The sequence below is a fragment of the Hipposideros armiger genome, unplaced genomic scaffold (genome assembly GCF_001890085.2).
Source record: "Hipposideros armiger isolate ML-2016 unplaced genomic scaffold, ASM189008v1 scaffold_496, whole genome shotgun sequence".
Taxonomy (NCBI): domain Eukaryota; kingdom Metazoa; phylum Chordata; class Mammalia; order Chiroptera; family Hipposideridae; genus Hipposideros; species Hipposideros armiger.
This window is the reverse complement of record NW_017731846.1, coordinates 1,191,352-1,214,363: the sequence shown is the minus strand read 5'-3', so window position 1 is coordinate 1,214,363 and position 23,012 is coordinate 1,191,352. Positions and strand designations below refer to the sequence as shown.

The 23,012-nt window shown below is 51.9% G+C and overlaps 1 protein-coding gene across 7 annotated transcripts in view; it reads left to right on the top strand.

The window, feature by feature from the left end:
- The window catches only part of PRKCD (protein kinase C delta), a 34,068-nt gene extending 18,346 nt beyond the window's left edge, over window positions 1-15,722 (top strand). For 3 of the 7 annotated variants that reach the window (XM_019667426.1, XM_019667419.1, XM_019667425.1), the window contains 15 exons: window positions 1,255-1,315; window positions 1,460-1,649; window positions 1,747-1,778; window positions 2,911-2,996; window positions 3,236-3,365; window positions 4,028-4,128; window positions 4,760-4,856; window positions 5,078-5,178; window positions 5,328-5,501; window positions 5,752-5,843; window positions 6,451-6,513; window positions 7,560-7,698; window positions 7,861-8,049; window positions 8,646-8,774; window positions 10,810-11,495. In XM_019667426.1, the coding sequence (XP_019522971.1) occupies window positions 1,255-1,315; window positions 1,460-1,649; window positions 1,747-1,778; window positions 2,911-2,996; window positions 3,236-3,365; window positions 4,028-4,128; window positions 4,760-4,856; window positions 5,078-5,178; window positions 5,328-5,501; window positions 5,752-5,843; window positions 6,451-6,513; window positions 7,560-7,698; window positions 7,861-8,049; window positions 8,646-8,774; window positions 10,810-10,968 (1,743 nt within the window). In that variant the 3' untranslated portion in view covers window positions 10,969-11,495. Of the gene's footprint in view, window positions 1-1,254; window positions 1,316-1,459; window positions 1,650-1,746; window positions 1,779-2,910; window positions 2,997-3,235; window positions 3,366-4,027; window positions 4,129-4,759; window positions 4,857-5,077; window positions 5,179-5,327; window positions 5,502-5,751; window positions 5,844-6,450; window positions 6,514-7,559; window positions 7,699-7,860; window positions 8,050-8,645; window positions 8,775-10,809; window positions 11,496-13,975 lie in introns of those variants that run through there. The other 4 variants (XM_019667420.1, XM_019667422.1, XM_019667424.1 and 1 more) reach the window with 4 other exon arrangements.
- The last annotated feature ends 7,290 nt before the right edge of the window (window positions 15,723-23,012 follow it).

The following is a 23,012-nucleotide window of genomic DNA, read 5'->3' as shown; positions in this document are numbered from 1 at the left end:
GCGCGCGCTCACATGTGTGTTGAGTGAGCATGGCTGAGTGCAGCTTTGCAGCTGACATACCCTGAGTTCGAATCCCAGCTCTGCGATTTATCAAATCCGGGACTTCTCTGAGCCTGTTTTCAAATCTGTAGAAAAGAGAAGCTGCTAAAAGACCCTACCTCAGGTCAGTTGTTCAGATGAAATGGGCAGCTAGATGTAAAGGGCTAATTGTAGAACTGGGCACAGGATAGATGCTAAAGAAAGACATCCTTACTGTGACTACATTTTTCCCTTATAATTTTGTAAAGGCAAGATGTACTCGTAGTAAAACATTTCAAACTGTATGTAGGTGTGTCCCGCCCTAACCCCTGGCACCAGGCCCCTTTCTCAGAGTCAGCCATTGTTCCCAGTTCTGTTTGGAATCTTTGCAGATCTTCTAGGCCCAGGCAGGCATTGGAAACAATAGTTCTGATCTCCAACATCAAGGAGGTGGGGGAAGGGAAGGCTGATGGCCCACCACTCATCGGCCAAACCGGGACTCTGCACACGCACGTGGCCATGTGGCCCTTGTGGCCACAGGATGCCAGCGCTGGCAGAGCATCCCCCGCCCCACTCCTACAGCTAAGATATCCCCACTGGAAAAGACCATGTGACCATCGGGGACTCTGGTCATCCTCCAGTGAGGGCTGAAGGGGTTGAGCTAAGAGAGTTGACCGAGGGCTGCACCAACCCTCCGCCAGTCAGGCAGAGACAATTACTGAGCTCTCTGTCCACTACCTCAAGGGACATTGTTAGTCACCAAGCCTGGGGTCTGGGGAAAGTGAGGTTCCTGCCCTCAGAATCAGCCAGTCTGTGTGAAGAGACTGGACATGCCGAATGCTTGACACAGACAGAGAACCAGCATGAATGAGTATATGTGTGTCCGTGTCTACATATTCAGGGGGGCAGGGGGCCTCCATTCTAAGATCCTGGTTAAGGGGGCAGGCAACATGGTGGAGGGTGGGGAGTTTCCCTTCCCACTGTGCTCCCAGGCCTTAGGGCCAGGCTGGGTGTGGGCTGGAGCCTTTCACTTCCCCAAATGTAATAATACCCCTAAGTGGGAGGTGGGGGGCGGGGCTCAGGGCGGGGCCATGGCCTTTCCACACCAGGCAGACAGGTGCCCGGCTAGGTTGCCAGGACTCCCTTGGCCTTGGGGGACCAATCATGGGGGCGGGTTCTGAGCCTGGCTTGGCCTGGGCCCGCCCTCATTGACTCCCTCCATCCTCACCCCTGCAGCTGGACCTCCAACCCCAGGCCAAGGTGTTGATGTCTGTACAGTATTTCTTAGAAGACGGAGGTAAGGCCCTCCCTAATTGGGGTGGGGACGTAGGTTCAGAGACCAGAGCCAGGATGGAGGTTTAGAAAAGCAGCCCCCATCAGCGATCTGTTCAGGGCCACCCTGGGAGGGACTGCAGCAGTGTTACCCCTCATGTGGCTGCAGGTGACCTTACCACTCCATGGTCCCCAGATTGTAAGCAGTCTCTTCGGGGTGAAGATGAGATGAAGTTCCCAACAATGATCCGCCGTGGAGCCATCAAACAGGCCAAAATTCACTACATCAAGAACCACGAGTTTATCGCCACCTTCTTTAGGCAGCCCACTTTCTGTTCTGTGTGCAAAGATTTTGTTTGGTAAGACCTGACTGTGCCCACCGGGGGTGGGGTGGGGGTAGGGAGGGCCATACCCAGTGCTTCCCTGTACTCACCGACCTGGGGATTTGCCTTTCAGGGGTCTCAACAAGCAAGGTTACAAATGCAGGCGTAAGTATCTCTACAGTCCAGTTTGTACGCACACGTGTGTGCATGTGTGCCTGCCAGTCCCTGCGTGTGTTCATAGTACAGCCTGAGTCCCTGTGTTGGGACCGCATGTCTGGACAAAGACTGTGAGCTTGAGTGTGTGCACGTGGGATTTTCCACGTCAGAGTGCATGTGTGTGTATGATAGCTGCCTTCAGAGAGTGCTATAGCTGGCTTTCTCTGGCTCACGAAAGCCAGCCAGGTCTGCGTATCTCTTCCCAACTCTTGCATTCAGTGACATCACATTGGTAGCCTACGATAGGCCACAGTGGAGTATTTACCCAGAAATCAGCCAGTGCTGCACATCAGGGCTCTTTTCCCCCAGAGAGGCTGTCACATCTTGACTGGCACACCCCTGGCTGCTTGTGTGCTTCTGTTAGATATGTGTGCATCTGGGTGCACATATATGAGCACATCTGTCTCCATAGGGTACACACACCAGGCGATGTGGGCATAGGCTCTAAAGCCAGATGCCTGGGTTTGAATCCCAGTTCTACCACTTCCTAGCTGTAGGACCTTAGGCAAAGTTACTTAATCTCTCTGTGCCTCAGTTTCCTCATCTAAAATAGGGATAATAGAGTCATTGTGGAGATCAAATGGAATAAAATATATGTGCTGTTTTTAGGTGTGTCTGGCACATGGTAAACATTCCATGTAAGAAACCTTGTCATTATTACACATGCTGTGTATGTATGTCCAGGTGTCTTTGAGTTAGGGTGTATCAGTGTGTGCATGTGTGGGAGAGAGAGCTTAGGAGCTGTTTGCTGTCCTGGGGTGTAGAAGAGGGGCTCCCCTGCCTCCATTTCTCGCTGCAGTACCCCACGCCCCTCACTTCTGTCCCCCTCCCTGCCCCAGGACCCCTTGAGCCTTTCTTAATTGCAGATCCACCAGATTGGCCTGTCCTCTCTGCCCCGTCCTTTTAGGCCCCTCCTTTAAAGGCTGGCCAGAGGAGAGAAAACTCAAGCTTTGGGCCCAAGGCCTCTGTGGGGTGAGGGTGTGGGCAGTTGGGAGAATGGTGGCTTTGTGTAGAGGGCTGGACTAGGCCAGCTCACGGACTCTGCTCTCCCATCCCCCTCCTGGGCCTGCGCCTCCTCAAGAATGCAACGCTGCCATCCACAAGAAATGCATCGACAAGATCATCGGCCGGTGCACCGGCACTGCGACCAACAGCCGGGATACCTTAGTGAGGCTGGGGCCAGGGCAGGGCCGGAGGATGTGGGGGGCTTCGCCAGTTGGGAGGGGTCTGGGCTCTCCTTCCCGCTTCCGCATGTTTCTGGTCCTTCCTTGGACCTCTGGATTTCCCAGTCCCCAGTGGATTCCTGTTCACATCTTGTCCCGCATGGGGTTTGGGGGAGAGCTAGGGGTTAAGGAAGGGGCTAGAGCTGATATGTGACTCTTAACCTGTGACCACCCCCACCCCAGTTCCAGAAAGAACGTTTCAACATAGACATGCCGCACCGGTTCAAGGTTTACAACTACATGAGCCCCACCTTCTGTGACCACTGTGGCAGCCTGCTCTGGGGTCTGGTGAAGCAGGGATTAAAGTGTGAAGGTGCGTGTTACCTACCTCTGTGGGCTGGGACATAGATGGGAGGGGGGAGTGGGGTCCCAGCGGTGCCTACCCACCCAGGCCTCACAAACTGATGCTGCCTTTGCCCCCTCGCTGGTGGATTTCACATGGGGAGGCCTTGGTGACCCCTCCCTACTGGCCCAACTGGCTTTGCCATTTACCTGCTGTGTGATCACTGGACAGTCTCCACATCCTCAAGTGTAAGATAGGGTCAGCGTAGAGTAGGATCCAGAAAGCCACGGCCACACATGAGCAGGTGCTCTCCAGACACACCTCACAGACCCCCTCTCCTGCCCCAGCTTCACTAATAGAGGAGAAACAAGAGACCCCAGAGGAAAAGGGCTTTGTCTGCGTTGTCCCTCACGTTCTCTGAGGAGTTCCGAATTAGATCCCACATTTTTTGCTTTCTCTTTTTCTCCTTTAAATAATGAAAGCTTCGAAGTGCTCGTGATGGCTTCAGATACATTTTTTCCTAAAGACAGGAAATCCAGCAGACTCCCACCAAAGCCCTCCTTTCTCCAGCTCTCTCGCCCGCCTGTTCCTGACCTCAGCTGGGCCCAGGGCAAGGGGCATAGTTCTCCCGCAGCCTGTTGGCTGCCTTGCTGGTCAGGGGCTCTGATAGCCCTGCTTCTCCCTTACCCCAGACTGTGGCATGAACGTGCACCATAAGTGCCAGAAGAAGGTTGCCAACCTCTGCGGCATCAACCAGAAGCTCTTGGCCGAGGCGTTGAACCAAGTCAGCCAGGTGGGCAGCACCGTGGGAACCCCAGACAGAGGGTGGCAGGGCCGGGGGGTAGTCAGGGCTCACACCCACTCCTGGGGAACCATAGTGGGAGGCTTTATATCCAAGATTCTACTTCTGGAAGATCTAGTTCAAGAATTAGGCAGCAGAGGGTGCTGGGCTTCTTCTCATGAGAAATTAATTATTACAAGCAGCTCTTTACTTGAGGGTTGAGCCTGGGGGCCCCGAGGTTGGAACACTGGGAACTAAAAGCCTTTGTGTGTGTGTTTTGTGTATGTGGTGGGTGTGGGTGGCACACGAAGGATGCCACAAAACTTTAAGGCAAAATTCTAGACTCGGTCACAAGTGAAGGCAACATAAATAAAAATCTATTGAGTAAGTGGTTGGGAAGGTGGTATCCAATTTACAAAACTTTTGTTTGTAATCACTGTCTTCCAGACCACAGAAGCATCCCTGTGCTAATGGAAGAGTTGGGGGGTGTGGGGCGGTTCAGGGAGGGATCCCGGGCTCTGCCCCTGCTGTCCCCCATTGGTATCTATGGTGGAGTTATGGATGGTTGGGGTCATCCCTCTGGGCTGGGAGTTCCAACCATGGTATGACCGACCGTCCCCCCAACCCCTACACCCTCCTCCAGAGATCCAGTCGGAAGTCAGAGACAGAGTCTGCAGAGTCTGTTGGGATCTACCAGAATTTTGAGAAGAAGCCAGGAGTCCCTGGAGATGATGCCCCAGGTAAAGCTTGGCCCATTTCCCCCAGGAAAGCCCCCATTCCCCACTAGGGCCCAGGACGGAGTCTGTCCTTCCTCAGCTACCGTGATACCTGAGAGGAGGCACCACCTTGGGGAAGGAGCCGGCCCCTTCCTCTCTGAAGCCCCTTACCCCAGCCTACTCCTGGGCCCCAGGGGAGGAGACTTGGCGGCCGGAGACCTGAGTCTGAAGTGCCATCTCTCTAGCAGACAATGGGACCTATGGCAAGATCTGGGAGGGCAGCACCAGGTGCAACATTGAGAACTTCGTCTTCCACAAGGTCCTGGGCAAAGGCAGCTTCGGGAAGGTAAGGGGCCACCTAGCTCTGGGGCAGCCCAAGCAGCCCAGAGGCACCTGCTCCTCACCCTACCTGACTTCTTCCTGGTTGGGTGCGGCTGTGGTGCCCTGGCCTTTGGCCCCAGCCTCTCCTGCTCAGCATCCCTGCCCACCTTTCAGGTGCTGCTTGCAGAGCTGAAGGGCAAAAAGGAGTTCTTCGCTGTCAAAGCCCTCAAGAAGGACGTAGTTCTGATTGACGACGACGTGGAGTGCACGATGGTGGAGAAGCGGGTGCTGGCGCTCGCCTGGGAGAATCCCTTTCTCACCCACCTCTTCTCCACCTTCCAGACCAAGGTGCTTGACCCTCCCACTGTCATTGCCCCTGGGGCTGCAGCCCCCCTCACCCCCCGCCATGGCAGGGCCATGTCTCCTACCCGGACCACTTAAGGCAGTGCTGTGTCCCCATCCTCCGACTCCCAAGGGCAGGGCCCTGTCTCCTCTCCTCACATCCCCCAGGGCAGAGTTGTCCCTCATTTTGGTGACCCTCAGCAAGGGAGCCCCCCTTCTATTTCTGTGCCTCTGCTTACCACCCGCCCCACCCCAGGATCACCTGTTCTTCGTGATGGAGTTCCTCAATGGGGGGGACCTGATGTATCACATCCAGGACAAAGGCCGCTTCGAGCTGTACCGTGCCACGTATGTGAGGGCCCTGTGGGGGGAAGAGCCCACTGCCGGGCTGCCCGCTATTCCTCCTTCCTGCTCCCTTGAGAAGCCAGCCTGGGGTAGAGCTGGGGTTGGAGAGATTTGGGGTAGCTGGGGCCGCCCCCACTGTATGGAGAACCTGGGCAGTGGGTGAGCTCTGGCTGGGAGCACAGCACGGACATGCCTCCCTCCTGTTCCCTCCTTGGGTCTCAGCCAGCGCAGCCTCACAGATGGTGATCCTGCAGCACACAGGAACCCTGAAGTGTCACCCCCAGACTAGCATGCACCCCCACCCCAAACTCTGTGTCTGCGTACATATGTGTACCAATATATACAAATGCATACACTCTTATGACCAAATTGTCTTATTTGGAGCTTTTCCTTCCTAATTTTCTTTTCTGCCCTGGCTGCCAGCCCCTACTTGCCTGATAAAAGATGTGCTTGATCAGGCCCAGGTTGTCCATGGAGTTATTTGCAGCATTTCCTGCCCCGGGGGGTAGGGATGAGGGACCAGGGAGAAGCAAGGGCTGGTTGGCAGAAATTCCAGAATTTTTTTCTCTCTCTCTCTCTCTCTCTCTCTCTCTCTCTCTCTCATATCCAGGTTTTATGCAGCTGAGATAGTCTGTGGACTACAGTTTCTACACAGCAAAGGGATCATTTACAGGTACAGGGATGGGGGCTTGGGGTTTAGGGGAGCTTTTAGGAGGAGAAGCTCCCACCATGTCATATCCTCTGAAATGCTCTGAGTGGGGCCTGGCACAACTATGGCCCCATCTCCACTTGGAATCAGTCTTTGGTTGGGTATTTGCCTAAACCTCCTACTTCATTGCTAGAATTCCTTGTGGCCCCTTAGCTGAGGCTGGCACGGATCCAGGGACTGGGAACTCACTGCCCATACTTGGTGACATTGGCTGGAGAGCGGCACTGACTGGTTCAGTGTCTCCCTTCCTCAGAGCAATCAGTCTTGCTCTGAAGCCCCATCTGAGCAATCTAAGCTTCCACCAATAGGGACTGGTTCCCTAAACTCTCACCCAATAAATGACGGCCCCATGCTACAGTAGATTAGTATGCACCCATCAAAAAGGCTGAAGCCACGTTCTGTGTCCTGATGTGGGATGATGTCAAGATATGTCGTTAAGTGGAAAACCAATCTGTGGGACGGTGTGTATTGAATATTAGGGTTCAGATTTTGAAAGGTGAGGGTAAGATACATAGTGTAATGTGCTTATCTGTACCTAGAATCACTCTAGGTAGGGCCTCGCGATCGAGGTTAGTGGAAGGTGGACTTCATTTGTGTTGTTTGTCCTTTCCCATTGCTTGTTATCATGAGCATAAATTATCCATTCAAATAACCAACCACGTAAAAATAGACATGGTCCTTGCCCTTGTGGAGTCAGACAAACCAGAGCTCAGGGCTACTTCCATTGCTGACCACCTAGGTGACCCTGGGCAAGTGACATCACCTCTCTGAGCCTCGTTTTGGGCTTCAGAAAGTAGGATGGCATGTGTCCAGTGTGTAGAACCTGGTAGGCGGCTTGCAGGAAGCACCTGTTTTAGTACCTCTTTCCCTATTGCTTCCTTTCCTCTTCCTCATGCCCTTGTCCCCTTGGGGAGAGTCCTAGGCCTACGGAGCTGAAAAGGAGAACATGGGGACGGGGGGACAGGAGGAGAATTGGCTCCTCATGACCCACTCCTGTCCTTCCCCATCAGGGACCTCAAGCTGGACAATGTGATGCTGGACCGGGATGGCCACATTAAGATTGCTGACTTTGGGATGTGCAAGGAGAACATCGTTGCGGAGAAACAGGCCAGCACCTTCTGTGGCACCCCTGACTATATCGCCCCCGAGGTAAGCAGTCAGCCTCCCAGCCACCAGCCTAGTCAATGAGGTGGAGCCAGGAAGGCTTCCCCAAAACAGTGATGTCCACGCCAAAGCCAGGAGGGTGAGGAGGCCTGGCCAGGGCTCGTGCTCTGGGCCTTCTCAGCTCCAGCACCCCTTCTCCTGCCTCAGATCCTGCAGGGCCAGAAGTACTCGTTCTCTGTGGACTGGTGGTCCTTTGGAGTCCTTCTCTACGAGATGCTCATTGGTCAGTCCCCCTTCCATGGTGACGATGAGGATGAACTCTTCGAGTCCATCCGTGTGGACACACCGCATTACCCTCGTTGGATCACCAAGGAGTCCAAGGATATCCTGGAGAAGGTGGGAGGGCCTGGGTTAGGCTGTCTGGGGCAGGGACTGGTAAATGTGGGGTCGCAGGAATGCCAGAAGCCTCCCCTGTCTGGAATGGCAGCCTCACTGATGCTCCCGTCCTAATACATTGGGGGTATTGTTCCCTCGTCACGTTCCCAGGAGCTCCTGTCTGTGTAGCCTGCACCAAATTGGCCTGGCATGTGGTTACAAGCTTAGGTCAGGAGACAGACAGACCTGAGGCTAAACACTGAGTCTGTCTACTTATCTGCAAAATGGAGGCTATGAAAGAACCTGCCTCACAAAAGTTGTTGAGAAGAAAACATAAACGTAGCTCAGGTCTGTGCCAGGCAGAAGGCGAACCCTCAATAAACAGCCACTGCTTTTACTCATGAGTCCATGCAGCCCCCGCCCACAGCCTGTTGTCTCTGGGGGACCTGGGAGCACAGCAGGCCCGAGAAGATCCATCCCCTCAGCCCAGAGGCCCTGAGCTATACTACTGGGCTGGGCCAGGTCTGCCTGGGCACCTTGGATCTGCTTGGGGGTTTGCTGAGGCTCCAATTTCCTACAGCCCTCGGGTGCTAACTGGGGCCCCTGCTGGGTTGCAGCTGCTTGAAAGAGATCCAACCAAGAGGCTGGGAGTGACTGGGAATATCAAAATCCACCCCTTCTTCAAGACCATCAATTGGACGCTGCTGGAGAAACGTCAGGTGGAGCCACCCTTCAAGCCCAAAGTGGTATGTGATCCAACTCCAGCAGGCCACCCACTTGATGCTGCCCCTGCTGCCTTCTGGGGTGGGCACCCCCTTCCCCTGCCTCTTTTGCACATTGTTTACAGGCTTTCTCCCTCTCCTTTCTTCTAGCAAACTTGCTTCCCCGACCTCTCTGGCACATTCAGTCACAGCCTCTAGTCTGATATTCTTACCCTCTCTCTCCTCACTCAGTCATTCACCAAACACTGGGAACTGTAGATCTAACCATCCTTTAACATATGTTCTTTAGCGTCCACTGTATGCAGGGGACTATGCTTTGGGAATCAGAGTTAAAGCCTCGTTTCCTCCCTCCATCCATCCGATCCATTTTCCAATAAATATTGGAAATGCTGAGTGCCTGTTGGGTGCAGAGCACTGTGCTGAGCTGCTCAGCAAAGTGGGAAGCCCAGTCCCAGAGTTGGAGGAGCCCTGGAGAGATAAGAAACTTGAAAACAGATGATCATTCATGATATAACACAACAGCATGAGAGATGTCACAAGACCACACACGATCAGTTGTCATTGGGCAGGTCTGTCAGCAGGAGCCCAGAATGCATAGAACCGGGTGGGTCTGGGAGGAAGTGGCACGTGGGCAGGACTGGGCAGCTAGGAGGCGGTCCAGGTAGAGGAGGGATGGTTCACACAAAGGCCCAGAGGCCACAGAGGCCACCAAGGAGCCAGCAGGAGAGCAGAGGTAGATTGAGGCCAAAATTTGGAGTGCCCCAAACCCCTCAGAGTTTGGACTCTGTGGCCCTTCTCTGATCACAGTTCCTCTCACTCCCTATCTCTCCTCTGTTTCCCCTCCTTCCACAGGACACTGGGCAGCCTATGTGACGATTATGCCCGGAGGTTTCCGAGCACTTCCCCTGCTCCAGGGGCCTTAAACTCAATGCCTCCTGGGCTGTGCACATCACTTCCAGGCCAGGCCAATGCAGGGAAATTATATAGCCTGCTCTCTGTATTTTGCTTATGATAGAAAGAGGGATAGATTGGTTTCTCTGCACTAAGAAACACAAGGTGGGCATGCTGATTGACAGCCCATGTTAGTGGGAAGTGGTGGGGCCTGTGATGAGTGACCCAAGGGGCTTCAGCACCAGGAGAGGACTTGCCAGGAAATGGGCCCAAGGCTGCTCTGTTCTGCCCCTTTTCAAAAGAAGCCAGAAATCAGGGGTTTTATGTCAAATTGCCTGATTTAAAAATATTGATTCAAATGCCATTAAAACCACCGCTAGTCAAAATGATTGTCCTGGCCAGCTCAATTTGGCCAGAGGGCCACCAGCTTGAGATCTTTGTTACCATTTCACTACATCTTCAGAAGCAGAGTTGGCAAATTTTTCCAGTGAACAACCGATAGTAAATAGTTTAGGTTTTGAAGGCCAGCCGGTCTTAAAGCAGCCATAAAATAACATGTTGATGAATGGTGTGGTCGTGTACTAATAAAACTTTATTTATGGACACTGAAATGTGAATTTCATTTAATTTGCATGTCATGAAATAGTCTTCTTTTGATTTTTTTTCTTAAACATTTAAAAATGTAAAAGCCGGGCCGGCCGAGGGGCTCAGTTGGTTAAGAGCTCGCTCAAGAGTGTGAGCTCTGAGCAACAGCGGTTCAAGTCCTTGCCCAAGCTGAGCTGCCACAGGTGGCAGGATGGCTCAGCTAAAAAAAAAAAAAAAAAAAAAAATGTAAGAGCCATTCTTAGATTGTGGGACTTACAAAAACAAACAAGCAGTGGTGGGGTTTGGCCCTCCGGCTGTAGTTTGCCAGAACCCTGCTCAGGACCTGCCCACCTCTCCTTAAGCAGGCCCAGAGCGCCCTGCTGGCTTCTTTCATCCCCCTTAGGGAAACAGCATCTGCCTTCCTGCTGGGCTTCTCTCAGGCTGTTGGGAGAGACTCCCTTTTCTGTTCTTAATAAGGACAGCTCTGGTCCAGCCCAGCCCAAAAGCAGTCCCAAGGTGTTTGGAAACTTTTGGAAGGCCGCCTCTTGGGTCCCGCTCATCTCCCCCTGTCCTCTGCCTGCAGAAGTCCCCTGGAGACTACAGCAACTTTGACCAGGAGTTCCTGAATGAGAAGGCACGCCTCTCCTACAGTGACAAGAACCTCATTGACTCCATGGACCAAACAGCATTTGCTGGCTTCTCCTTCATGAATCCCAAATTTGAGAGGCTCCTGGATAAATGAGGTTCCCAGGTATGCCCCCCAACTCATCCCAGCCAAGGAACATGGCCTGTCTGCCCCCAGCCCAAGCAGAGCAGGCTTGGCCCTTTGCATCGTCACCTGCCCACCCCCCACAATAAGCAACAGTGTAACTGTCGTGATTTCTGCTGCTGTCCCACCCCCATCCACAGGAGGGGCCTTGGCTCCTGTCTGGCTGGTCTCTTAATGGTACTTCCTCTGTGAACTGAGTGTGAATTTGCTTTCCCTCTGTCCCCAGAGGGAAACTGTAAATCCTGTGTGTCATTACTTGAATGTAGTTATCTATTGAAAAAATATATATATATGCATATATATGTATACATACACACACATATATATATATATATAATAGGCTGTATATATTGCTCATTAGAGAAAAAACATGGAGGACTGGTAATGTGTTGATCTTTTACAAAAATTATATATCCAAAAAAAAAAAAAAAAGAACATAAGCTGTTTGAACCACCAGGTTCTTTTATTTGTGTGTCTAAATAAACACCAAATGGTACTGACTTGGCTGTCGGGACCGTGTTTGTCCCAGGAAGCTGGTGGCTGCTGCCCCCACTTTTGGCAGCTGTGTCCTGGACGCTAACTGAGCTGTCAGCTGCAGACACAGACCCCTGTGTTTTCATGCAAATGTGTTTGTATTTATGGGTTTCCTCTGGTTCTGGGGCCCTGGGCCTAAAGCAGAAGGTTTTTCTGGGTGGCTTACAGAGCCCCAGATGTCTGTGGGGAGATGGCAGGAGGTAGGACCAACTGCAGACAGTCTGTCTCAGGAGAGTGAGGCACCAGTCTAGAAGAGCAGAGAGGTGAAGGCCTGGCCAGCATGAGTGAAGGCCGAGAGGCTGGTGCAGACTGGAATGGAGGACAGGGAAGAAAAAGTTAATACATCTCAGGCTTCAGGCAGATCTGGATTCAAATTGCAGAGTGGCCAAGAGACATAGGCATGGCACTTAATCATTTTAAGCCTCAGTTTCCTCATCTATAAAATGGGGACAAGGCAAGGTGATGCTAGATTTAACTCCACATCTCATTACTATTTATGCCGCAGAGGAGTCTGTATCTGAGTTCTGGAACTTATTTCTCAGGAGCCCTTGCCCACCTGGGGAAGGGGCGGGAAGCAGGGTAGGGGGAAAAGGTGAGAATATGCCAAGTGGTTGGACTGAGGCTGACAGCCATGCTCCAGTGTGCCTGTTGTGCAGTAAGGAAAGTGACTTCAAGGCGGCGGCCAGTGTCCCCTAAGCATGAAGCTCTTCCTCCCAGCACCTCAATGTCCCGTTCTCTTCCACTTCCTACTTCCTACTTCTTCCTCTCTGCCTCTCTCCCTCCTGCTCCCTTTTTCTGTCTCTGGGGCACAGGCCTTGAGGCAGGGCCCGCCTTCGAGCCCCTCTGGTCCAGCCCCCAGCCCTTTGTCCTTAGAGGTGGGTGAGGTGCCCCCAGCCCCTGATTGGCTGGTCCTGGCAGCCAAGCAGCTGACTTCCAGCAAGTTCACTTTTCTGGGCTGAGGTACAAGTTTCCATAGCTGGAGAGGAGCAGGATGAGGTGGGGCTGGTGCTGGCCAGGGGAGGGGGCTGTGGGGATGAGAGACCACACGTTTCCCTCTGCTCTCCACCCACCATCCTCTCAGGGAACACGTGTTGGATCCCGGCTCTGCACAGAGCAGTGCACACCCTGAAGTGAGGTTCTGTCCCTTGGGATCACTGTGTCCGGCAGGGAAGACAGCACGGCATGGGCTGTGCTGGGGGATGCTGGGTCTGTGAAAGCCCACAGGAGGTGTGTGGGGACTCCTGTCCCCTACCTATGCTGCAACATGCACAGGCCCTGAGAAACCCCCCCATACCCCAAGGCTGTCCAGAGTAGGTTTAGAACAAAAATATGGTTGGTGTTTGCATTCAGAGCCTCTCGTCATTCTCCTGCAGCTCCAAGGCAGAGCTTTGCACCCAGAGCCCCAGTTGCCTCCTGTGTGGAATGGGAAAATAAATAGTTTATCCGCCAGAGGCAGTGGAGGGTGGGAGGGAAGAACATGGTACCCGGAATCAGGAGCCTTGGGCTTGAGTCCCACTGTCACCCACACGCTGTGGAACCTCCGTGAGTTTCTTCAGATGGCTGCAGTTCCCTCATCTGTAAAACGGGATCGTTAATCCCTGCTACCTTGTGGAGCTCTTGGCTCTGGGGAGCCCCTAAGGACTGATGCTGGTACCCCAGTATGCCAGGCAAGGCCAGGAAAGGTCAGGAGCTGGGCTTGAGGGGCCCACCTCAAGCAGCCTGGGATGGGGAAGCAGCTGTTGGGGACGCTGCCAAACTGTCTGGGAGGCTGTGCAGCTCCAGGCCTGTTGCCAAAGTTGGGTAGATGCCAGGCCTGACCCATCGGCCTCAGGAAACGCCTCTCCTGGCTGGGCCCAGAGCCACACTTTCACTGGGATCTGGGAGTCTGGAAGCAGGCAGGCTACAACACCCCACCTGCCGAGCAGGTGTGCGATAAGAGTACTGAGCTTGGCCCCCACTGGAGGGCCAGCTGGAGTAACACACCCCACCTGAAATGTGTGCCAGGCCTTGTGCTCGGTGCTGAGAAGAGTAACACAGCAGGGGGGGAGGGGAATGGGGGAGGGCCGGAGCCTGGGCTCTGCTGTCAGATGGCCCTGGGTTCAAATCCGCTATGTCCCTAGTTGTATGACCTCAGTGAGTGACAACCTCCTGGAGCTTCAATTTCCTTTTCTATAAAGTGGGGATCACAGTGCTGCTGCTCGTGGACTAGGATGACCTCTATACGCACCTCCCATGGGTTCAGGACACAGTAGAAGCTTAGTGAACAGCAGCCATTATGATCCCATCCCCTCAACGGGATGAAACATGACAGGATGGTGGGCTTGCCAGCTGCACATTCGAATCCCTGGGCCTTCTGACTGGACTGCAGGAGGGCAACTTGGCAGTTTCCATTTAAACCTAAAATGCACCCACCCCCATGCCCAGCAGTCGCCCTTGTCACCCACAGGGTCCAGGATCCCCACCACTGCATGGATTAATTGGGAAAAACTGGAAGCAAGCAGAACACCCCGCAGCTGGAGAGCTTGTTAAATCCTTCCCTGACATGAAAAGCGGTACAGGGCCAAGAGATCAAAAAGAGCAAGTGAGAGAACCAAAGGTTCAGAGTGACTTCACCCTGTGGTTCCATGTGCCAGCTTGTGAAGGCACCCAGAGGTCTAGGAGCACAGGGTGGGGATACAGAGATGGAGGACCACAAATCCCTTTAAGGCAGTGGCTCTCAAATTCATTGTGCAACCAATACGGGTAAGATATGTGCGTTGTGCCAAGTTCTAACCAGGTCTCAGCCCTGACTGTACATTGGAACCCGGTGCCCAGGCCCCCCAGGTCTAATAAAATGGTGATCTCTGGAGGGGGCCCAGGCATCCGTGTTTTTAAAGCTCCTGGGAGGGTCCAGTTTGCACCATGATTGGGAACCTGGGAATCTGCATTTTGCCTAGTAGTCCAGGTGAAGCCAGGAAATGCTGCTCTGAACAGGTCACACCCTGGAAGGCGAAGTCACGGCACAAGGCCTGTGTTCGGCAGGATCCGATGGCAGAAGCCCCCTGCTAGAGTGCCCACCACTAGTCAGATTGGTGAGTGGAGGTAGGAGGCCGCCGCCCGGGCCGGGCTGCAGCGCCCTCTGGTGGCCGACCAGCGCACACCTGGGAGGACCTGCTTTGTACCAGGTACAGTGCAGGGTTCTTAACCCAGCACGTGTCATTAGTCCCTGGGGAAATGTTCATGCAAGGAATTGCTGGAGGACCATTCTGCAGAGACACAGAGACATGAAAGTTACACATCTAGACAGCTCCCCTAACATTTAAGAGGCTCTCTGGGCTAGTCCATATCTCAACCCCATTCTCTGATATTCATCCCAGTGTTACAGCCACGTTTCTCAATTTACTCCTTATTAAGGTGTGCATAACTGATATGAGCTGGGATGTGTTCTGTAGGTTTTAATAGCAGGAAATAAGGGGTGTGCAGCATTTGCCAGGGTGGAAGGGGCTAGTGGGCTTCAGGACTTCCCACTGATGCTTCCGGCCTCATTCCAGCAGGCTGGGGGTTCACACTTCTGCAGCCCAACATGCAACTGCCTCCTCCTCGCCCTGCTTCAAGCTGAATGAGACTTTTTGGGCTCTCTCCTGCACCCTGATTGTGCCCAGAGGTGACCTCAGACTGCCCTGTGTGAGGCTAGAGGCTGGAGAGCTCATTTTAGTTCCTCTGAGTCCTGACCACCCTCTCAGGCACCTTCTTATCTCCCTGGGGCCGGGGAAGGGGAGATGCACAAAACACAGAAACAGGTAGCAAAGAAGGGGACGGGAGCAAATAAAGGTTTCCAAAACTGTGAGCCAGGCCTGAGTCAGTGTAGCCCAGGTTAGGCCTGACCTGTGAGTTTTGGAGGTACTGGGGTACTTCCTGGATCTCTCTTCATATGATTGAATTCAACCCTCGCCAGCTGTGGCCTCAGTGATTTATGTCTTTGGAACTTTAATACAGGTTCTCAAATCAGGCTCTTAAGAGGCCATAAAAGACCCCCTTCTCCTTTCTTTCCCTGCTGTGAAATACACACTCTGAGGGCCCTCATATTTGCTGCTTAGCCCACATTAAGCACTGTGCAAAGCCCAGAGCCTTTTGGTGTTTTTCCTTTTCTTCTGAGAGGGGAGTTTAGCTTGCTGTTGGTTTCTCCTATGGTGGTAGACACAGGCTCTGTAGGTAGGGCAGCAGTGTCAGGCTCTGTTCCTGACTTTGTGCATTCCTTCACTGCACAGGTGCCTGCTCTGTGCCAGGAGCTTGATGGGCGTCACTTGGAGTTGTCACTCGACAGGCACGACATAGCCCTCACTGTGTGGCTTAAGAGCTCATGACAGTTAAACTTGGGGTCCAGCACTGCACTTGATACTTTTCCTGTATCACTGACAGCAATTAATCTTCACAACAATCCCATTAGGAAATGACTGTTAGTCTTCTCATTTTACAAATCAGCAAACTGCCCTGAGAGGTTAAGGAATTTGTCCAGTTGCTCTGCGTTTGGGGCTCCATTATGTTGTTTCCTGCAGAGATGAGCACAGTCTCCCACAGTCTCCTGGGCTTGCTCAGGAGCTATCAGGGAGAGCGCATGGGTCTCTATCCTTGTTCTCAGATGCCCCAGGAAGAGGGAAGGTGAGCCTGGTGGCAGGCAGGGACAGCAGAGTACAGCTAGGATGGGGTACAGGCAGGCTGACTTGGAGCTGGAAGGGCCCTTGGAGATCATGGACCTCCAGTGGGGATCTCCATGGATCCACAGTGGAAAACTGAGGCTAGAGAGGGGAAGGGGCTAGGGAAGGGCCACACAGGAAGACCTTTGGAGGGAGCAGGCAGGTGTGTCCCCAGCCTTCCTCTTATAGGGTAGAAATCTGGCTCCTCCTTTCTGCAAACTCACACCGAGCCCAGCACACTGTGGGTGGTTGGTAAATATTGATGAATGAATACAGGTGAGTAAACAGGAAGTGTCCTCGGAGTGCTTACTAGACCCCCAGCACAATCCTGGACCTCACTCTGCCCACCTCATCCTGCTCTGGTATCCGGAGGGGGCAAAGGTAATTAGTAGGTACAAGCAGGGGTAACTACCAGTCCTGCCTTGGGTCATTAGCAGCAGCAGCTGACCAAAACCCACAGACCTCAGTAGTCAGTGTCCACCAGCTGATAAGTGGTAGAGGCCCACAGCCCCAGCTGTGGGTTGGGACCCAGTTCAAGAGCAACGCAGCTGCAGCCAGCCACAGCCCATTAAAACTGGCCATCAATAGTATTGGCAAGGCCTCTCCCAACCACTTCCTGGGTTTTAAATCATGAGTTCAGAAACAATTAAGCCAATAAGACGCACTTGGCAAAAAGCTTGCATTGAATTAAAAATGGATCTTGTTAGCCTTAATTGTCCTTGGCTCTGTTTGGAAACAAGGTGTAGTTAAAAAAAAAAAAAGACTGTTTTTAAACCCTGGCTCAGGTTTGCTATAGCTGGATATCAAATGCCCCCATTTATACTGGACTCATACTCAGCCTAGTATGTGCCAAGAGGTGTCGGTGCTCGTGGCCAAACTATAGGATGCAGGCCTGGAAATGAATCTGGATCTACAGCTGCCTTTTCCATCGCCAGCTGCTACTCAGCCTCTCTGAGCCTCAGTTTCCTCACCTGTAGCTTGTGCATAATAGGACCTGCTTTATAGGGTTGTTATGACTCTGATGTATGGAAAATTTTTCATGTGGCTCGGCACACAGTAAGTACTCAGGAAATCTAAGATTATTATTCTTACTTTTGACTTCATGAACATTTTATGTGTCTTCATGCATGTTTGCCTTAATGATGCTATAAGTATATGGCATGGCTGGGCCCAAGCTAGTAGTGTCCAGGAATCCTGTAGAAAGGAGACACAATTTTCCTGGGATGGGAGTGAAGAGCCCTGGGTTGTGAGTCAGGAGTGGGTTCCAGACCTGGCAGCAGGGTCCTTTGCGACCTCCCTTGCCATGGGCTTTGATAGCTCGACAGCAGGAAAATGAGTGTCTTAGGCTGATAGGAATGGCAAATGGGTCTCATGTGGTTTTAAATTGTGAAAAAAACCCATTTGAATGTCAAATGTCTCAGTTTTGGGCACAAATTAAACCCAAATGATATGAAAGGCAATAATTACCACTGTCACGAAATTCTGTTGAAAGTTGTGGGAGCAGCAGAAAGCAACTGATGAATGGAGCGTGACCCCTTCTCTGCCCCCTCTTGTTTGATCTTATGGCCCACTATGGCGGGCCAGCCGCCACAAGTCGATCAGTACCCGAAGGGGGGAGTGGGAATGAATAAAAAGACACTCACACAAATGCTGATGCGGCCGGTCTTCGGTGATGCTGAAGCCCCGAGTTTATTTCTCATCACCAATATATGCAGTTTGAGTACGTGCAACACTGCAGGGACAACTACGCATTACCTCATACAGAAGCAGATCATTAACTATCTACTGGAGACTTAAAGATCAGAGGGACCTTAGGGGATTAGCTTCCCAGGACACTTTCTTCCATTAACCCAGATAACCATCTATCTATAGTGTCTCCTAAGGAACTGGCCATCCTCACCACATACCTCAGCAACTTGTAAGCACCCTCCAGGTGCAGGCAGAGACAATGCCTTAGGAGCAAAAACAGGTTAAGCATGAACCGAGCCAGTCTGTAAGGCTCTGAATTACCTGTAACCATGGCTCCCCACAGCCCACACTGAAATCTCTCCCTCGACCCTCATGACCTTTCTCAGCATGTTCCAGAGGTAGATCTGCAGACCTGCCGCAGGCCCCCAAAAGTATCCTGTGCTGCTAGCACCAGGGAGCAGCTATGCTGGCTGGGCTGATGTTTCTTGAGCAATTACTAAAGTCAGATCCTGTGCTGCAGGCTTTTCCAATACATTTGTGGTCATGACTCTGAAATGAAGGCTGTGCTTGTAAATTCACTCCGTAAGCATTTAGTGAGCACTGACTGCATGTCGGGGACTCTGCAGGAGGTTGAGAAACTGGTACAAACAAGGAACTGGTCGCACGGGGATCTGTAAGTGGACAATTGCTATGCAGGGGATGGTGGGTGCACAGAGGAGGTGCTGGCTCTTCCTGGAAGGGCAGCAGGGACCAGGGAAGGCCTCCTGGAAGAGGAGACCTCTAATCCTGACATCCAAACAATGAGTAGATCCCATCATCAGACCTGCAACACTTTTGAACCAAGCATAGCTTAGAGGCAAAGTAATGGGACCCTGTTAGCAAGGGCGAAAATGAAAACTGACCCTCTTTTCCCTGGAAGACAATTTGGCTCCCTTTGGGAGTGTTGATAAACCCAGCATTTTCACTGCTGGAGAAAGTCTTGGTCGTGACATTGAGAGCTGCACACATGACAACCTTCATTGCAGTGTTTGTAAAGTACAAAATCGGAAACAACCTAAATGTCCTCAGACTAGATCAAGAACTGGAGGTGGGGCCGGCCGAGTGGCGCGATGGTTAACAGCTGGCTTGGGACGCCAGAGGGCCCCGGTTCGGATCCTACATATGAGGGCCAGTGACCCTGCGTAGCCAGTGGCCAGCATGAGCGCCTAACAGCCGCAGTGAGCGGCCTCCAGAAGCCGGCGACTGATCTGCCTCGCCGGGGAAGAGTGTGCAATGATGGTGCCAACTTGGGCCAGTGAAGCCACGTCCTCTACAACTAGACTGAAGAACAAAAGGACAGCAACTTGTCTGTTCCCTTTCCCCAAATTCCCCAGCATTGTTCCCATCCCCCCAATTCCCCAATAAAAATCTTAAAAAAAAGAACTGGAGGTGAATTCCTGCAGCGGAATACTGGTTCACCCGCTTTCACTGGGGGAGAGAACTACCTGCTTTAACACTGATAAAGTCTCAAACCCACGTGAAGGGGAAAAGCACAACGTGGAAGGCCATGTGCGGTGCAGGGGATGAAATAGTGCAGAGCAGAGCGGCTCAGAGCTGAGGGATGCAAAGCTCTGTGTGAAGTGCACAGACCTGCAGGGGTGAGAACACCCCGCCAGGACACTGGTTACCTCTAGGGGGTCCGGAGGGTGCCTGAAGGGCTTGACTTCCATCTGTGATGTTTTGTCTCTTTTTAAAAATCTGAAGCAGGTAAAGAAAACTGTTAGAGGTGCCTTGGTCTCAGGAGGGGGCCTGTGGATATTTATTTTAATCTCTGCTCTATGTTCAAAATGTTTCATGATTTTTTTAAAAAGTGTTATTTTTAAAGAGCACTGAGGTGTTCTGTCTCTTGACCTGACTGCTTGGGTACCCAGGCATCCCTTTAAAATGGTTCGTTACACTGACCATTTGTTCTAGGTACTTTTTTTTATGGAGGTGACATTTCACAGTTTTTCAAAGTTAAAAAGAATGAGTAGGTGGGAGGCTGGGGCCAGGGAAGCAGTGCCAGGCATAGAAACCGGCAGGAGCCAAGGCCTGGGAGCCAAGCAGAGCCCCTTGTGTGCAGAGCCCTGGGAGCCCAGGTCCAAGGATGGTGGTCCCCAGAGCATCAAGCCTGCCTGGGTTGGACTCTCTGCTCCCCCCTTCCCCACCTGGCACCCCAGGGCTAGGCCTGCCCCAGTCTCTGGCCTTCGTGAGACTGGATGGGCACCAGTGGGAGCTGAGAGGGAATGGGTTTAATGAAGTGCTTTCGCCAGCTTCTGGTGCGGCAGGAGGTGGTTGTGTGGCCTGCAGGAGGGGGTTATTATGAGCCTGGCATCTTTTGTTGGAGGCGCCAGGGGCAGCTGTGCTAATGGGGGAACTCATCGTGGTCGTGGCAGCGTGACAATCTGACAACCAGGCCAGGGAGAGAGAACAGAGCCACCCCGGGCTGAGGCGCAGAGAAGCAGCTGCCTTCATGAGCTCAGTAGGCATTTCTGGGGCTTTTGGAAAATTGGGGGATGCACAGCGTGGGCAAGGGTGATGGGAAAGTTTTGTTTTTCTGGGGAAGCAGCAAATGAGCTGTGCAGGCCCAGAAAAGAAGGGGCACCTGACATCAGGGGCAAGGCTGAGGGATTTATCTGACAAGTAATCTTAGTAAGAAAACACTTAGACATAAAGAAAAGCATAGAGATTGATTTTGCCCCAGGCTAAGGAATAAATCATTAGCGATAAACTCGCTGCCCTTTGTACCCCACTCCCCAACACAGGCTCCTCATTTCGTCTGCATTCTTCCAGAGAGAACCAGCTTTTAGTGTGTGGAGCATTGTTATCTGGAATGGCCAAGGCAGGCAGATAACTTCCAGAGGCGCCCCTGAACATATCTAGAGAATTGTTTTGCATTTTTTAAGCTTCATGTAAACAGTTATCTTGGCTGAGAGGATTCTTTTACCACCAGATTTCCTTCTGGCACGCCTTTGAAATCCCTGTAGTGCAAGTGCCTTTCTTTTCTTTTTCACCCATTTAAAGTATACAATTCAATGGTATATTCATAGAGTTGTGCAACCATTGCCACAATTTTAGAACTGTTTCCTCATTCAAAAAAGGAACCCCATGCTCTACCCATCCTCCCCTAAATCCCCCATAGCCTCAGCCCTAGGCAACCACTAATCTTTCTGACAGTATAGATTTGCCTATTCAGGACATTTCAAATAAATAGAATCATACAATATGTACTCTTTTGTGACTGGTTAAGGCATTCCTTTTCATGATTGTATGATATTCAATCACATAAACTTACCACAATTTATTTATCCAAATGAATGATGTGGAATCCTGCTTTCAGCCAAGATGGAGTAAAAGTGACTGTGTTTACCTTCCTGCCTGAAAAAATTAAAAAACAAAGATAAAATCGATAAGACAACAGTTCTGATGATGCTGGATGTCTCAGATGACCAAAGGCAGTATTCTCTGAGATGAGAAACAAAGGAGGTGAGACCTGTGATTGCCCCAGCTTTACTGCTGGGCACAGGGAGAGGGACCCAGATGGTGCCCAGTGGACTCCCCAAGTTGAGAATACAAAGCTGTGAGAGTTCAGGGAAGCCAAATTGGCTAGAGTTACAATGCAGCCTATTGGAGATGAGAGAGCTGCAGAAAGAGAAAAGCTTAGAGACCTGCAGAGGACCCTCTTCAAGTCCTCAGCTGAGTACTCATTAGTGCATGTGTGTAAAGAAACAACCCAAGGCTGGGGAAAGAACCTTCTGAATATATGAGCAGGAACAATCCTCAGAACTTGCACAGGGTTGGGAACGGTGCCTGTTCCTAGCAGCCAGACTGGAAAACCTCATAATTCAGGGTCTTGCAGTGCTGTTGTCGGAGAGTGGGCCCTTCTCGGCGCAAAGTCCAGGTCCTTGGCAACTAGAGCAAAGAATTGAACGAGATGCCGGAATAAAGTAACTGAAAAAAAGTTTATTCGAAGAGTTAGTACATTTCAAAGAAGTAGAAGTAGGCCTGAGCAGTAGAGAATGGCTCAAGGGCCCGTTATTAGAAGAGAAATTACATTCCAAAGAGTTTGGAGCAGGCCACGCGCAAAGGCTCAAAAAAGGGAGGAAGGGGTTCAAAAAGGGAAGAAGCGGTCAAAAAGAGCAGGGTGGACTTCCCAGGACTTGGAGTTTTTATCCCTTCTCTAGAATGGGCTGTTCCCCTAAGGGCGTGGGACCACTTGATTGGCACCTGTGATTAAGAAGAGGTGATGCACAGGTGCAAATGACTGGGCCGATCTAGTTGGGTATTTTGTGCCCATTTGTTTTCCCACAGGGGTAGGTAATTACAGTACAAAGGGGGAGTTTTGAGTGGAGAGGGAAAGTCACCTGGATGGTCACATCCTGTAGGACATGCAGGAATGCAGAGACCCAATGCCTGCCTCTTAACTGCCTGCCTTGTTTTCCCCTTGAGAGACTTGATTCCCATAAAATCTCAATGGGAAGCTGAGGGACAGGAGGTCTCTTCTTCTGATCAGCTTCCTGCTGGGCAGGGGCGTAGAGCTGTCCCTGCCTATTGGGGGATTCATGGAACTCTCGTCCTAGCTGATCTTAGATGAGAGGAAGGGGTCTCGAGATCTGCCTGGAAGACCATGTTGGCTTCTTTGGTTGTGACTGGCAATCTTGTTGGGGTGTCATCTGTATCCCCAAGTTCCCTGAATGACGAAAAATATTTTAATTAATAAATCTGTTAGCTCTCATGAAGCCTGTAGCCATTCAGCCTGTTACTCAGGTGGCCTCAATTGTCTGGGCCCAGAATGGGTTTGGCATTCAGCTTACTGGCCTGGGGGATATTAGGAAGTCACAGGCTTTCAAGTAGTTATCTGAAGCAGGGGTATGGGACTTCTATTGTTTAGGATTAAGAAACTGATTTACAAAGCAATTAAGAAGCAGGGGCCATTGATTAAGAGCTGACTTAGGACACCAGCTCTGAGGAGCAGGGCCCCTGTTTGGATCCCACATGAGGGCCAGTGACACTGCCCTCCACAGCTAAGATGGTGAACAACAGCTCGACCTGGAGCCGGGCTGCCGTGAGTCGCCGGCGACAGCGTAGGCTGCAGCCCCTGCT